The sequence below is a fragment of the Salvelinus alpinus genome, chromosome 7 (assembly GCF_045679555.1).
Source record: "Salvelinus alpinus chromosome 7, SLU_Salpinus.1, whole genome shotgun sequence".
NCBI classification, from domain to species: Eukaryota; Metazoa; Chordata; class Actinopteri; order Salmoniformes; family Salmonidae; genus Salvelinus; species Salvelinus alpinus.
Window position 1 is genome coordinate 21,077,486 of NC_092092.1, and position 18,044 is coordinate 21,095,529.

The following is an 18,044-nucleotide window of genomic DNA, read 5'->3' on the forward strand; positions in this document are numbered from 1 at the left end:
CAAAGCAGCAGGCATAGTAAAACTACTTCTCTGATAACTAGAATAATGATAACTATGTGTGTACAATTGTATAATTAATGAATATGTAAAGATACACTAAAAGAGAGAATCCTACAGCCGAAAGCTACAGTCAGGGTTATAATGCATGAATTAACAACCATCTGTAGCCAAAGGCAGAGGAAAGCACTGCCCTTGCTCTCTACACTACCCTGTTTTACACATCCTCTGTCTTATAATACAGCTGATGAAGACACTACTGTCACGACCTCCGCCGAAGTCGGTCCCTCTCCTTGTTCGGGCGGCGTTCGGCGGTTGACGTCACTGGCTTTCTAGCTACTGCCGATCCACTTTTCATTTTCCATTTGCTTTGTCTTTGTTTCACACACCTGTTGTCAATCCCACAATCACTTGTTCATTATTTAACCCTCTGTTCTCCACATGGTTTTTGTGAGTGATTGTTTATTGTAAATTTCGGTCTGTCTGTGTGTGCTCAAGATTTTTTTCTTTTTTTCTTTTTTGAGTAAAGCGCGTTTATTTACTCGTATCTGCTGTCCTGCGCCTGACTCTCACACCAGCTACACACAGGACGCCTTATAACTACCCTGTTTTACACATCCTCTGTCTTATAATACAGGTGCTGAAGACACTACCCTTGCTCTGACCTACCTAGCTAGGAAAGGACATGAGTGTCTTTTACTATCAAAGCAAATCAGCTTTTACAACAACGAATGTACAGCTAAAATATGTACAGCTAATTCACTCACAGACTTAAACCTAACCCTATCCGTCTCAGGAAAAGCTTTGAAATGTACGGGCGTGATACACTTATTCATGATAATGGTATTGAAATAATCAGAGTACTTATGATAAAATAGTTGATGATGAATCTCAGTGTATATTATTATTGTTGTTCTTCACCCCAGACAGGAACAAACAGATGGTTGCCGCTCTATGACGACAAGGTCTTTTTCCTGCCACTGTCCAATGACTCGCTCACACTAGCAAGTCACAGGAAATGCTAACTGTCCATTTCCTGACGTAACAATGATAAGGGAGCTTGAAACTCTGACTCATGTACACTTCTCTCATGGCCACAGTCACATTACGGAGAGATAGAACGAGAGAGAGAGAAAGACTAGAGAAGAAAGGAGCAAGAACCGAATGAAAGAATTGAAGCCTCATGAGAAATGGGTGAGTGTGACGTACTGTGACAGAGCACTACCACCCCCGTGTTTGAGTGACACATCAGTGACATCATGTTGAGTGATCCAGCCACCCTAAAGAAGGGGGTGAGAGAATGACAAGAGAAAGAGACAGATGAGAGGGACTTCTCCTTTTAGTGGCTCTAATCAGCATCCAGGAGAAGGAGAGGATGGAGGGAAGAAATTGAAAGAGAGAATTTACAGATCTACTTTTTGAATGGGAGCATGCAAACCAATCAGAGCTTGGTCAGTGCTAGCCAATCCAGTCACCCTTTGCCTTGATGACAGCTTTGCACACTCTTGGCATTCTCTCAACCAGCTTCATGAGGAATGCTTTTCCAACAGTCTTGAAGGAGTTTCCACATATGCTGAGCACTTGTTGGCTGCTTTTCCTTCACTCCGCGGTCCAAGTCATTCCAAACCATCTCAATTGGGTTGAGTTCGGAAGATTGTGGAGGCCAAGTCATCTGATGCAGCACTCCATCACTCTCCTTCTTGGTCAAATAGCCCTTACACAGCCTGGAGGTGTGTTGGGTAATTGTCCTGCTGAAAAACAAATGATGGTCCCACTAAGCGCAAACCAGATGGGATGGTGTATCGCTGCAGAATGCTGTGGTAGCCATGCTGGTTAAGTATGCCTTGAATTGAAAATAAATCACTAACAGTGTCAACAGCAAAACATTTGTTGTAAAAACCTTTTTTTTTTTTAAACCTTTATGTAACTAGGCAAGTCAGTTAAGAACAAATTCTTATTTAAAATGACGGCCTACCCCGGCCAAACCTGGACAACGCTGGGCCAATTGTGCGCCACCCTATGGGACTCCCAATCACGGCCGGATGTGATACAGCCTAAATTTGAACCAGGGACTGTAGTGACGCCTCTTGCACTGAGATGCAGTGACTTAGACCGCTGCGCCACTCGGGAGCAAAGCACCCCCACACCCTCACACCTCCTCCTCCATGCTTCACGGTGGGAACCACACCGCGGAAATCTCTCATTTGGACTCATCAGACCAAAGGACAGATTTCCACCGGTCTAATGTCCATTGCTCGTGATTCTTGGCCCAAGCAAGTCTCTTCTAATTATTGGTGTCCTTTAGTAGTGGTTTCTTTGCAGCCATTAGACCATGAAGGCCTGATTCATGCAGTCTACTCTGAACAGTTGATATTGAGATGTGTCTGTTACTCAATAAGCATTTATTTGGGCTGCAATCTGAGTCTGGTAACTCTAATGAACTTATCCTCGACAGCAGAGGTAACTCTGAGTCTTCCTTTCCTGTGGCGGTCCTCATGAATGCCAGTTTCATCATAGCGCTTGATGGTTTTTGTGACTGTACTTGAAGAAACATTTAAAGTTCTTTCCGGATTGACTGACCTTCAGGTCTTAAAGTAATGATGGACTGTTGTTTCTCTTTGCTTATTTGAGCTGTTCTTGTCATAATATGGACTTTGTCTTTTACCAAATAGGGCTAACTTCTGTATACTGCCCTACCTTGTCACAACACAACTGATTGGCTCAAACGGATTAAGAAGGAAAGAAATTCCACAAATTAACTTTTAACAAGGCACACCTGTTAATTGAAATGCATTCCAGGTGACTACCTCATGAAGCTGGCTGAGAGAATGCCAAGAGTGTGCAAAGCTGTCATCAAGGCAAAGGGTGAATATTTGAATAATCTCAAATATAAAATATATTTTGAATTGTTTAACACTTTTTTGGTTACTACATGATTCCATTGATGTTATTTCATGGTTTTGATGTCTTCACTATTATTCTACAATGTAGAAAATAGTCAAAATAATGAGTAGGTGTGTCCAAACTTTTGACTGGTACTGGTCCCATATTCCTAGCACACAATGACTACTGTACATCAAGCTTGTAACTCCACAAACTTGTTGGATGCATTTGCAGTTTGTTTTGGTTGTGTTTCAGATTATGTTGTGCCCAATAGAAATGAATGGTAAATAATGTATTGTGTCATTTTCAAATAAGAATGTAACGCTTGTCGTGGTTGGAAGAAGAGGAGGACCAAAGCGCAGCGTGGTAAGTGTCCATATTCAATTTAATAACTGAACACTAAGAATACAAAAATAACAACGTGAATGACACGAAACGAAAACGAAACAGTCCCGTATGGAGTAGTACACAGCGTTGTACCAGATCTTCAGTTTCTTGGCAATTTCTCTCATTGAATAGCCTTCATTTCTCAGAACAAAAATAGACTGATGAGTTTCAGAAGAAAGTTCTTTGTTTCTGGCCATTTTGAGCCTGTAATATAACCCACAAATGCTGATGCTCCAGATACTCAACTAGTCTACAGAAGGCCAGTTTTATTGCTTCTTTAATCAGAACAACAGTTTTCAGCTGTGCTAACATAATTGCAAAAGGGTTTTCTAATGATCAATTAGCCTTTTAAAATGATAAACTTGGATTAGCTAACACAACGTGCCATTGGAACACAGGAGTGATGGTTGCTGATAATGGGCCTCCGTACGCCTATGTAGATATTCCATTAAAAATCAGCCGTTTCTAGCTACAATAGTCATATCCAACATTAACAATGTCTACACTGTATTTCGGATCAATATGATGTTATTTCAATGGACAACATTTTTTGCTTTTCTTTCAAAAACCAGGACATATCTAAGTGACCCAAAACTTTTGAACGGTAGTGTAGGTCCAACCACGTAACTTTTGACTACTTTAAAACAGTATAAGCAAATTTGTCTAAACACCTTCAAATGGGGGGGACTAGATACATAAAGTGCTTTTATGTCTAAATAGAAAGTGACATTCTGTACTGTCACCTCATATTAAACGTTTGATCTCAAATCCAAAATGCTGGAGTATTATTCAAACTTTTAGCTTCACTGTTCAAATAAATACATAGGGACTGTATACAATGTGACATCTGGCATAAAACTCTAATAATGCACTTTCAAGGGAAAGTTTGTCAGTCGTGGGATAAGTAGAAATTGGGCATGTGGCCATACGTTTGGGCAAGCTGTGCCTCAGTGTAAACTAGTCAGATACACTCATCGCTGATACTATATCAGCTCACAACTTACCTTCACTAGACGATCCAGATAGGTCCATGATGACGTACACCCTCCCCTCAGGCTCCAAGTCAATCTGGGAGAGAAGAACGAAACAGAACACACTGTCAGCTTTCATACTGGAGTAGAAACACTGAATATGAAGTATAGTATGGTATGGAAGCATGAAACCATTTCAGTGTTTGTAGAAAATTACGTAGTGTACAGCAATGTCTGACTCCCCCCCCCCCCCCCCCCCCTACCCCCACCCCACACATACACATCGTTCTCTCTGAGGGTACTGAGACTGCTACAGTAATGGCTAATATTCAGTATGGCCAGAGAGGAAGAGCTGAAGAGAGAGGGTCCACACCCGTCAAAATCTGTCCACGTGATAAGCGATAAGCAGACCACCTGCATTCCCTCCTTTGGGAAAATGACTCCCATTGTTAGGGTGGAAACAAGACCATCTCGTCATTACAGTATCTCTGGTATGGCTCTCAGGAGCTAGTGTGTGTGTGTGTGTGTGTGTGTGTGTGTGTGTGTGTGTGTGTGTGTGTGTGTGTGTGTGTGTGTGTGTGTGTGTGTGTGTGTGTGTGTGTGTGTGTGTGTGTGTGTGTGTGTGTGTGTGTGTGTGTGTGTGTGTGTGTGTGTGTTAGCTCATCTCATAAGAGAGAGTGGGCAGGGATCGCGGCGGCTGGGGCTCAGAGAGTTTCTACCGGCAGCAGCCGCCCACGGCCCATCCATAATCCCCTTCTGCACAGTGCACACAGACACACACACACACACAGACTGCACCCAGCAATTTCCTCATCTGGTCCTGTTTTGAGCACACACATTGCTGAGAATTGGTGCAATCTCCACCGCAGAGAGGACGTGGGCTTGGGCTAGATACGAGGTGAAGGAGGAGGCGCTAAAGTGACAAAATCCATCATTCTACCATAATGCATTCTAAAATGGGATATGGCAACATTTGCAGATGTCAGAACTAGGCTGCAGCTATAGGTGGCTTTCACAGATTATATGCTACAATTATATAGATATTGCAGCCTTCTCTAGCCACCCTAACACAATACAACACTCTAGCCTTCCTTCATCTCTCTCTCTTTCAGGTGCCCCAGATCCATCCATCAAACCCACAGCCAGCCCAGTAAATAAAGCCCTTCTAGGGTACAGCAGTGCAGTACAGGACCCCCCCCGCAGCCTGGGGTAAAGTGCAGAACAAATAGGGCCCACACATGTGAGGTGTTGACTGCCTTGCAATCTCTCTCGCTCCCTCTCTTCCTCTCTCTCCCTCCCTGGTAACCTGAGAAAGGTTCCGTGCCCCGGTGTAGTCGTCTGGAAGATGTGCAGTGTAAACAGACAAAAGGGAGAGAAAGACAGAGGAAGAGAAAGACGGAAGAAGAGAGACAGAGAGAGGGTGGAGTAGGCCTCTTCCCCAGCCTGCATGTTGGAACAATAGTCTTGAAGCAGTAGGTTAGACAATACATTCGTCTGTATTTGAGGCCACAGAAACACATAGAAATAGAACATATAGATAATAGATAGATCTCTACACTCTTAGAAAAAAAGTTATATCTAGAACCTAAAAGGAGAACCGTTTGAAGAAACCTGTTTGGTTCCAGGTAGTGGTTTATTAGTTTATTGGGATCCCTATTAACTTTTGCCGAAACAGCAGGTATTCTTCCTGGGGTCCACAAAAAAACATTAAACATGACAAGTAGAACCCTTTAGGTTCCAGGTAGAACTTTTTTGTGTTCCATGTAGAACCATTTCCACAGAGGGTTTTACATGGAACACAAGAGTTCTCCCTGGAACCAAAAAGGGTTCTACCTGGACAGCCGAAAAACCCTTTCAGGACCCTTTTTGCTAAGAGTGTACTACAGACGGATAGCCAAGAACAGGATGTCGGGCACTTTGTAGATCAGTGCTCTTGAAGTGCATTCTGTAGAATGCAGACTGTGAGAGGGACAAGTAGCCTATTCTTACTGCATAGTGCCTCCCCTCTCAGTGCTGTTGAGAAGGCCTCTGAGTGCTGCTCAGAAGATGATGTTGTTGTCCAGACGGAGTAGAGACAGAGCCATGGTGGAGTGGCGACATGTTTGTTATCCCGCCATGCGACCCCCGACTCCCCCCACCCCTGCCTCCTTTCCTGTGAGGTCACAGGACTCCATTCATCAACAGCCTTCTGGGCACGCTCAGTCTCACAGGTGCAGTGGCCACTAAATATAGACGCCAGCTAAGGAAGGAAAGGCTGAGTGTGTGTGTGTGTGAGAGAGAGAGTAGAGAGAGAGAGAGAGAGAGAGAGAGAGAGAGAGAGAGAGAGAGAGAGAGAGAGAGAGAGAGAGAGAGAGAGAGAGAGAGAGAGAGAGAGAGAGAGAGAGAGAGAGAGAGAGAGAGAGAGAGAGAGAGAGAGAGAGAGAGAGAGAGAGAGAGAGAGATGAGAGAGAGAGAGAGAGAGAGAGAGAGAGAGAGAGAGAGAGAGAGAGAGAGAGAGAGAGAGAGAGAGAGAGAGAGAGAGAGAGAGAGAGAGAGAGAGAGAGAGAGAGAGAGAGAGAGAGAGAGAGAGAGAGAGAGAGAGAGAGAGAGAGAGAGAGAGAGAATGTTTCTGTGTGTCCTGTGTATGTGAGTGGGTTCCAGAGAGAAAGCCAAATAGATGAGGATGTGAGTTGTATATTTATATTTGTGTGGGTGTTTCTGTGGACTTGTATAGAACCACATCTTTATGCAGCAACAACAGTGCTTTACCACTATAGAGTGCCTTAGGCAAGAACAGTACATCATCTATTTTCACACTGAATATGTGTTTAAGTTGCAGTATATTACATCTGTAGATGCGCTATGCAATCTGGTTTCAGAGCTGGTCATGGGTGCACCTCAGCAACGCTCAAGGTCCTAAACGACATCATAACCGCCATCGATAAGAGACATTACTGCGCAGCCGTATTCATCGACCTGGCCAAGGCTTTCGACTCTGTCAATCACCACATTCTTATTGGCAAACTCGACAGCCTTGGTTTCTCAAATGATTGCCTCGCCTGGTTTACCAACTACTTCTCTGATAGAGTTCAGTGTGTCAAATCGGAGGGCCTGTTGTCCGGACCTCTGGCAGTGTCTATGGGGGTGCCACAGGGTTCAATCCTCGGGCCGACTCTCTTCTCTGTATACATCAATGATGTTGCTCTTGCTGCCGGTGATTCTCTGATACACCTCTATGCAGACGACACCATTCTGTATATTTCTGGCCCCTCTTTGGACACTGTGTTAACTAACCTCCAGACGAGCTTCAATGCCATACAACTCTCCTTCCGTGGCCTCCAACTGCTCTTAAACGCAAGTAAAACTAAATGCATGCTATTCAACCGATCACTGCCGGCACCTGCTCGCCCGTCCAGCATCACTACTCTGGACGGTTCTGACTTAGAATACGTGGACAACTACAAATACCTAGGTGTCTGTTTAGACTGTAAACTCTCCTTCCAGACTCACATTAAGCATCTCCAATGGCCTGGGACCTACTACCCTGTTTTGTCTTGCCAATTCACCCTCTGAATGGCACACATACACAATCCATGTCTCAATTGTCTCAAGGCTTAAAAACCCTTCTTTAACCTATCTCCTCCCCTTAATCTTCATACTCCAGAGTGGCACAGTGGTCTAAGGCACTGCATTGCAGTGCTAGAGGTGTCACTAGAAACCCTGGTTTGTTCACAGTCTGTGTCACAACCAGCTGTAATCAGGAGTCCCATAGGGAGGCGCACAATTGGCCCAGCGTCGTCCAGGTAGGCCGTCATTGTAAATAAGAATTTGTTCTTAAACTGACTTGCAGAAAGACTGTTTAGCTAGGTACAACAGAATGAATCAGAAGACATTGCTTCTCATTCTAGTGCTGTGACCAATACACTCAGAATGCTTTGAATATCTTTGATTACTCATCCTATATATCAACCTCTTTAGGTGCAGCAGCACTCCTATACTCCTCGTAATGTGATGGCATCCCACGGGGCACACAGTGGTTGAACATTTCCACGTCATTTCAATTAAATTACACTGAACCAACGTGGAATAGATGCTGAATTTACGTCTTTGCCCAATGGGATTACATGTAGCCAGGGTGGGGGAGGGGAGGAGATGGCTAGGGGACCAGGAAATCAAATATTTTTTACTAAACTTTTTCAATAAATATAAGCAGTGTTTCTTAATCCTGGTTTTTGTTTTTTGCAATAGCATTACACAGCTGAGTTTTAATGATCAACTCATCATCAAGCTTTGATGATTTGAATCAGGTGTGCGGTGCTAGGTCAAAAACTAAAATGTGCACCCCTTTGGGTCCCCAGGACCAGGTTTGAGAACCACTGAATTAAAGGAATTACAGTTCACACCTTTTTTTGTATAATCTTACTTGTTTGTGTAATCAGAAAACTTCAAAAACAAGTCTTGAAATTGAAATAGTAGGGGATATATTGTACATAGTACATACATATAAACAGATAGAAAAACAGACAGACAGATACAGCGAGAGAGATGAGATTCTTCTATAGTCATATTCAGCCTGTCAGTTGCTTTGTCTTTTCTGCCAGCCACCATATGCACAGACACTGATATGTCAGTGAGTGCTGTACTCTAAACACAAGACACATTCATCCCCATTCAATGTCTCCTTCCACCAAGGTCATAGTTCTGTGTTTTTATATTAGTTTGAAGATTTTTATTTGAAATTCAGTTTAGTTTCAGTTAGTTTTCTGATCTGATTTACACATTTTTATTTAGCTTACATTTCATGGTTTTTATATTATTTCATTTCAGTTTTAGTTTTTGTGTTCGGGACACATAAGTAAGTGTTAAGTGTTTTTTTTATGTCACTTCTTTATATCACTTCATCTCAATATCTGCAACGTCATCTCGCTGAGTCTACCTTTCAATTCTAAAGTCAATCTCAATGTGACACGCCAGATTCAGAAGTTTGAAAACCGCATTAGAAAAAAAAGGTTGAAAACCCCATATCATATTTTATTTTTCTTCAGTTTTAGTTTACTACAATAACCTTGCTTTCCACACACACACACACACACACACACACACACACACACACACACACACACACACACACACACACACACACACACACACACACACACACACACACACACACACACACACACACACACACACACACACACACAGAGTACACCCCAGAACCACACACATGCACCAGAAAATTAAATTGTATAGTTTAAATGTCCAATCCAGCTGTTTTTATCACAATATCAAATCATTTCTGGGTAACAATTAAGTACCTTACTGTGATTGTTTTCAATTAAAATGGTAAAAAAAGAAACCAAAACAGCTTCGTAGCAAACAGCAATTTGTCAAGTAAGAATTTTGCTAGGACTGTCTGGGAGTGGTGTGAGTGAGGAGGGAAAAATGAAAATGAGCTGTTTTTGGCAGAGAGGTTTGGAACTATTTTTTATTGGTATACTTAAGCAATAAGGCAGGAGGGGGTGTGGTATATGGCCAATATACCATGGCTAAGGGCTGTTCTCATCATAATGGCATTATCATAATTTTCACAATTTCACAGTGTTATTCCATCCTCATAGTGTGGAAATATATATAAAACACAGGCTGCAATTCAATTTCTGTAGCTTTCGCTTCATCCGGCTCTCTCACTCTCCTTCTCACTGTGCCTCTATGTCAGTTAGTGCTGCAAAAACAATAATTTCTTATGACCCTAGCAGTGTGTGTGGGTGCTAATATCTGTCCTATTTCACACATGTACAGTTGAAGTCGGAAGTTTACATACACTTAGGTTGGAGTCATTAAAACTCGTTTTTCAACCACTCCACACATTTCTTGTTAACAAACTATAGTTTTGGCAAGTCAGTTAGGACATCTACTTTGTGCATGACACAAGTAATTTTTCCAACAATTGTTTACAGACAGATTATTTCACTTATAATTCACTGTATCACAATTCCAGTGGGTCAGAAGTTTACATACACTAAGTTGACTGTGCCTTTAAACAGCTTGGAAAATACCAGAAAATGATGTCATGGCTTTAGAAGCTTCTGATAGGCTAATTGACATAATTTGAGTCAATTGGAGGTGTACCTGTGGATGTAATTCAAGGCCTTCCTTCAAACTCAGTGCCTCTTTACTTGACATCATGGGGAAATAAAATGAAATCAGCAAAGACATTTACATTACATTTAACATTACATTTAAGTCATTTAGCAGACGCTCTTATCCAGAGCGACTTAAAGACCTCAGAAAAACAAATTGTAGACCTCCACAAGTCTGGTTCATCCTTGGGAGCAATTTCCAAATGCCTGAAGGTACCACGCTCATCTGTACAAACAATAGTACGCAAGTATAAGCACCATGGGACCACGCAGCCATCATACTGCTCAGGAAGGAGACGCGTTCTGTCTCCTAGAGATGAACGTACGTTGGTGCGAAAAGTGCAAATCAATCCCAGAACAACAGCAAAGGACCTTGTGAAGATGCTGGAGGAAACAGGTACAAAAGTATCTATATCCACAGTAAAACGAGCCCTATATCGACATAACCTGAAAGGTCGCTCAGCAAGGAAGAAGCCACTGCTCCAAAACCGCCATAAAAAAGCCAGACTACAGTTTGCGACTGCACATGGGGACAAAGATCGTACTTTTTGGAGAAATGTCCTCTGGTCTGAGGAAACAAAAATAGAACTGTTTGGCCATAATGACCATTGTTATGTTTGGAGGGAAAAGGGGTTGCTTGCAAGCCGAAGAACATCCAAACCATGAAGCACGGGGGTGGCAGCATCATGTTGTGGGGGTGCTTTGCTGCAGGAGGGACTGGTGCACTTCACAAAATAAATGGCATCATGAGGATGGAAAATTATGTGGATATATTGAAGCAACGTCTCAAGACATCAGTCAGGAAGTTAAAGCTTGGTTGCAAATGGGTCTTCCAAATGGACAATGACACCAAGCATACTTCCAAAGTTGTGGCAAAATGGCTTAAGGAGAACAAAGCCATGGTATTGGGGTGGCCATCACAAAGCCCTGACCTCAATCCTATAGAAGATTTGTGGGCAGAACTGAAAAAGTGTGTGCGAGCAAGGAGGCCTACAAACCTGACTCAGTTACACCAGCTCTGTCAGGAGAAATGGGACAAAATTCACCCAACTTATTGTGGGAAGCTTGTGGAAGGCTAGTCGAAACGTTTGACCCAAGTTAAACAATTCAAAGGCAATGCTACCAAATACAAATTGAGTGTATGTAAACTTCTGACCCACTGGGAATGTGATGAAATAAATCATTCTCTCTACTATTATTCTGACATTTCACATTCTTAAAATAAAGTGGTGATCCTAACTGACCTAAAACAGGGAATATTTACTAGGATTAAATGTCAGGAATTGTGAAAAACTGAGTTTAAATGTATTTGGCTGAGGTGTATGTAAACTTCCGACTTCAACTGTGTATTATATGCATGTGTGAATTGGAAATTCATTTTTTTACATATCCCAGCTCCCCCTCAGACACCCTCGGAGTGTGCGGTCACGGCCAGGGTCAGCCATGATCAACGGCAAGCCTGGAGCAATTATGGGTAAGTGCCTTGCTCAAGGGCACATTGACAGCTTTTCACCTTGTTGGCTCTGGGATTCGAACTAGTGACCTTTCGGTTACTGGCCCAACACTAACTGCTAGGCTACCTGTCGCCCTATACACACACACACACACACACACACACACACACACACACACACACACACACACACACACACACACACACACACACACACACACACACACACACACACTAACACAACTGCATACAGTATTTGTGGCTCATTCATAGTGCTACAATGAGTCACACATTGAATAGTTCTTAGTTACAGTTTCTAGGTAATTTTCTCTTTCCTTTTTCTGTTTATTCTATTTGGTCTTTCTAGTCTGTTTATCGCTATTGTCAAAAACTGAATGAAGTGAACTGGGAGAGGGAGAGACAAAGAGGGGGGATAAAGAATGGATGAGACAGAGAGAGAGGGAGAGGGAGAAAGAGAGGGAGAGAAAGAGAGCGAGCGAGAGAGGGGGGGGGGGGCAAGGTTACAGGAGCAGGGAGAACACAGAGCACATTGTGTTTTATCTCTGGCCTCAGTGACAGTGTGCACCCGAAGAGTGACACACACCAGAGCCTTCTCTCACACACACACATACACAGACACACTTAAAAAAAAACACACACGCCCTGTGAAACACACAAACACATTGAAAAGCACTCATACACTCACCAGAGCCCCCTATGAATCCTCACAGAGTATTGTGATATAGAATGTATCATTGCAATTTCAAATACTGTAGTATTTCTTTATGGTAATCACATTCAGTTAGAAAGGGACGCATGTGAAATTCAACCAACTGAGTTTATGTGGTAGTGACCTCTTACCCAGATTAGCCTTGGCAAGAAACCCTTTTCAAAGCGTCAATCAATCATAATTTGCAATTAGCAATCAAGGCACAGGCTATACAAGTGAAACAGTACAACTGCTGTCTAAAAAACAACAGCTATCACGCATGGCAGGCAATACTTTAATTATAGTAGGATGATTCAGAATACAGACCCCATGAATATCTGTTTATTTTCTGTTGGAAAACAACACTTTTTGTATAGATTTTTTATTTAACATTTATTTAACTAGTCAAGTCAGTTAAAAACAAATTCTTATTTACAATGACAGCCTACCCCGGCCAAACCCTCCTCTAACCCGGACGACACTGGGCCAATTGTGTGCAAACCTATGGGACTCCCGATCACGGCTGGTTGTGATACAGCCCGGGCTTAAACCCGGGTCTGTAGTGATGTCTCTAGCACTGAAATGCAGTGCCTTAGACCGCTGTGTCACTCAAGGAACCCACATGTTGTAAAGGAGGAAATAAACTGCAATGTACAGCCAACTGATTTGCAATCGTAAGCCTTTAGTGTGTGTATATCTGTGTTTGTGTGCGCACACAGATCAAAACTGGGGATGGCAACACAGAAATGACTCTGGTGATATGCTGAAGGAAAACTGCAGCAGTGTGTGCAGTGAAAACACACGCCCAGTTGCACACAAAGTCAAAGGAAGAGCGAATAAAACACCACATTTTAAAATGTTTACATTTCAAGCATTTCTCCGGGGTACTTTTTCAAACAGCACTTCACTTCAAAGTCAATTAGTGTGATGAAGACTTTTTTATTAGCATGGAACAAAATTCCAACATCATCTCAACCCTAACACACACGCAAACACAGTTCTACAAAACAGACATACACACTTGAGACCCGGGGAGCTTGCCTCAGTGGACCCTCTGAGAGATACGACTGGAGATGTTACACACACACACAAACACGGATGGGCGCACGCACACACCACTAACACCCTGCTGTGTGTCAGCAGAGAGTAGTTCAAGGTTGGGGATTGGCCTGGCTCCTGCAGCTAATGCACTTACACCAGCCAGAACAGAACAGAACAGAACACAACTCTAGAAGCCAAGACTGGGCCTGCATCTAAACACTAGGGACAGGAGAAGCATACAAGACAAACATACACACATACAGTTGAAGTCGGAAGTTTACATACACTAGGTTGGAGTTATTAAAACTTGTTTTTCAACCACTCCACACATTTCTTGTTAACAAACTATAGTTTTGGCAAGTCAGTTAGGACATCTACTTTGTGAATGCACAAGTAATTTTTCCAACAATTGTTTACAGACAGATTATTTCACTTATAAATTCACGGTATCACAATTCCAGTGGGTCAGAAGTTCACATACACCAAGTTGACTGTGCCTTTAAACAGCTTGGAAAATACCAGAAAATTATGTCATGGCTTTAGAAGCTTCTGATAGGCTAATTGACATCATTTGAGCCAATTGGAGATGTACCTGTGGATGTATTTCAAGGCCTACCTTCGAACTCAGTGCCTCTTTGCTTGACATCATGGGAAAAGGCCTCAGAAAAAAATTGTAGACCTCCACAAGTCTGGTTCATCATTGGGAGCAATTTCCAAATGCCTGAAGTTAACACGTTCATCTGTACAAACAATAGTACGCAAGTATAAACACCATGGGACCACGCAGCCGTCATACCGCTCAGGAAGGAGACGCGTTCTGAACGTACTTTGGTGTCCTATATCGACATAACCTGAAAGGCCGCTCAGCAAGGAAGAAGCCACTGCTCCAAAACCTCCATAAAAAAGCCAGACGGTATGGTTTGCAACTGCACATGGGGACAAAGATCGTACTTTTTGGAGAAATGTCCTCTGGTCTGATGAAACAAAAATAGAACTGTTTGGCCATAATGACCATCGTTATGTTTGGAAGAAAAAGGGGGAGGCTTGCAAGCCTAAGAACACCATCCCAACCGTGAAGCACAGGTGTGGCAGCATCATGTTGTGGGGGTGCTTTGCTGCAGGAGGGATTGGTGTACTTCACAAAATAGATGGCATCATTAGGAAAGGAACATTATGTGGATATATTGAAGCAACATCTCAAGACATCAGTCAGGAAGTTAAAGCTTGGTTGCAGATGAGTCTTCCAAATGTACAAAGCATACTTCCAAAGTTGTGGCAAAATGGCTTAAAGAGAACAAAGCCAAGGTATTGGAGTGGTCATCACAAAGCCCTGACCTCAATCCTATAGAAAATGTGTGGGCAGAACTGAAAAAGCGTGTGCGAGCAAGGAGGCCTACAAATCTGACTCAGTTACACCAGCTCTGTCAGGAGGAATGGGCCAAATTTCACCCAACTTATTGTGGGAAGCTTGTGAAAGGCTACCCGAAACGTTTGACCCAAGTTAAACAATTTAAAGGCGATGCTACCAAATATTAAATGAGTGTATGTAAACTTCTGACTCACTGGGAATGTGATGAAATAAATAAAAGCTGAAATAAATCATTCTCTCTACTATTATTCTGACATTTCACATTCTTAAAATAAAGTAGTGATCCTAACTGACCTAAGACAGGGGATTTTTACTAGGATTAAATGTCAGGAATTGTGAAAAAACTGAGTTTAAATGTATTTGGCTAAGGTGTATGTAAACATCCAACTTCAACTGTACATACATACATACAGTACATACATACACACTCTTCTCACCCCTCAACACACTCTGTCCTCTTCCACAACCAGCCAGAGAGTCCTAATTATACCTCATTTCCCCACCAAGGCTGACTTGTTTGGAGATACTGTGTGTGTGTGTGTGTGTGTGTGTGTGTGTGTGTGTGTGTGTGTGTGTGTGTGTGTGTGTGTGTGTGCCCTACTGCGTATGAGAGCAATGCTTTTTGGATGGGGTGAGGGAGGCCATCCATTAAAAGCAGTGTAGAACCGTGACTATAGGACCTAGGTCTTCAGAGGGACCAAAACTCTTCCAATACGTTGAATCAAACTCAAAAATCAAGAATATAACATATAAATATATATAAAACATAGCATCACTTAAAAAGCCCGACATGATATGTTCTGTAGTCAGACCATTCTAGTTCTACAGAAGGGGGAGCAATGCTTTTTTATGACATTATGAATGAATGAAACAGGCCTGGCCGCGCTTCAGCTTGCAGCACACACACAGAGACAGAACCGGCATGGACCCAACATGATTACACAACTCATGGAAGCCAACATCACTATCACACTATCACCAATAGCGACAACAACAGTGTCACATCAAAGGTGACAGGCTCATGGTGCTGAAAGGACTGCAACCTTAATACCTGTGCACTTCATGGCGCTGAAGGAGAGACCATTTTGGTCAAACACATAGACACGGCTGATAGACAGGAGACAGCAGTCACACACAGCATCATGTTAAAGAATAAGGAGCCCATTCACTCCAGTAGGCCCCATGAAATCATGACAATACAAAAGCTCAACCACTTAATGTCCAAAATGAAATTAACAAACCAGCTATAACTTCCCATTGCAAATATATTTGATCACTTTCATCATACTAACCGGAGATCTAAAGTTTAAATGCAACCATGCTTTACAGTCAATATTTTCAAAGAGATAGCCTAGCTAACAGCAAGAGATAGCCTAGCTAACAGCAAGAGATAGCCTAGCTAACAGCAAGAGATAGCCTAGCTAACAGCAAGCCAGCTGCAACAGAAAACTGTGCCACGAACCAGATGATGATCATTTGTAGACTAAGTTTGAAACTGGAGTAAAAAGTACATAACTTTCTTTAGGAATGTAGTGAAGTAAAAGTTGTCAAACATATAAATAGTGAAGTACAGAAACCCCCAAAAAACTACTTAATTAGTACTTTAAAGTATTTTTACTTAAGTACTCTACACCACTGCTGTTTTATGAATTCATGATCTCTTGTGCTCTCAATAGTGACATGTCCAGACCTTTGAGAATCACTTTTTTTACGGCCACACCCATTGCAAGTCAAAATGCCATTGGTTCATTCCACTGTCACTCCAACATTCTGCTTTAATACAGTTGAATGACAGCATCTGAAGGCCTAGCCAATGGCTACCTGACACCACCAAAGAAAATCCTGATTGGATAAATTTTTCTATTGCGTATTAACCCTTCTCTTTCCAACACAAACTGATGAGATTAAATCAGAAAATTATTACTATTATTGTAAATATGTAATAGAAATATAGGCCTTATCTGAAGGCCTAGAAGGCTCTGACGGTTCCTCACCGATTAAAAGAGTAAACTGTTAAATATTCAATAAGCTCTCTTTGCACACACACCACATACGCTTGTACATACAAGCACACACACACACACACACACACACACACACACACACACACACACACACACACACACACACACACACACACACACACACACACACACACACACACACACACACACACACACACACACACACACACACACACACACACACACACTCTTCTGTCAGTGGCCACTCATCCCTGTCCCCCCTCGACAGCCATGTCAGTCTTTCACTAATTTGTCCCTGCTGAATAAATAATGCAGCACCTTTTGCCAGAGAGCAGCTCAAGTGACTGGACAGCTATCTGCTCGAAATCAGGCGGACCCTAAAGACATCTGAGGAGTAGACAAATAATACACAGTGCTGACCACAAACTAAAATCCCAACATTTTGCAGAAAATAAACAATGGCCGCCATTGTGGCCTTACAAAAAAGGTCTGTAGCTTCACATAACACTGATCGGAAAACACTGGGTTAGGTGAAAGCAGAATGGAATATGTCCACAGGAAATGTGCTTTCACCTATCCCATTCTTTAACATCAGAGATGAAAGACAAGGAGATTAGGAGAGAAAACCACTTTAGACTATTAAGACGCACCCAAGAGATGGACCCCTCCCTGTCTGTCTATGGGTTTCTAACCACATGCCTGTGACATTTACTTCCTCGTCTGCCCAGCATCACAGACGCGGGCTGTCCAATACTTCAGAGATGAAAAGCCAATGTGTCAGTCATACTACCACACTACTGATTGACACTGCCAGCCAGCTGCTTTCCAGGAAGACACTCTTTCACTTGCATTTGCAATGTAAACATGTGTTTCCCCTGCCAATAAAGCCCTATGAATTTAATTTAATTGAGGGGGGGTGACACATCCGTTGATGTCACGTTGAGCTCCAACTGCTCCACAATGTCATGTTGCTGTTGCGAGCTAAAATGTAATCTTGGATTAATATCCTCTGAAACTGAATTATAATCCTGTAAAGTGAGTGGTTTTAGAGCACAACCTGGCAGGTGTTGGCGGGACGGTGGGGACAGTCACAGGGCGATGGAGATGTCAGTTATATAAGTGAGAAC

General features: G+C 42.5%; 1 protein-coding gene across 1 annotated transcript in view; it reads right to left on the minus strand.

The window, feature by feature from the left end:
• The window catches only part of LOC139580562 (protein kinase C epsilon type-like), a 168,899-nt gene that overhangs the window by 124,582 nt on the left and 26,273 nt on the right, over positions 1-18,044 (minus strand). Inside the window, exon 2 of the mRNA XM_071409388.1 lies at positions 4,272-4,335. Coding sequence (XP_071265489.1) covers positions 4,272-4,335 — 64 coding nt within the window. The remainder of the gene's footprint in view (positions 1-4,271; positions 4,336-18,044) is intronic.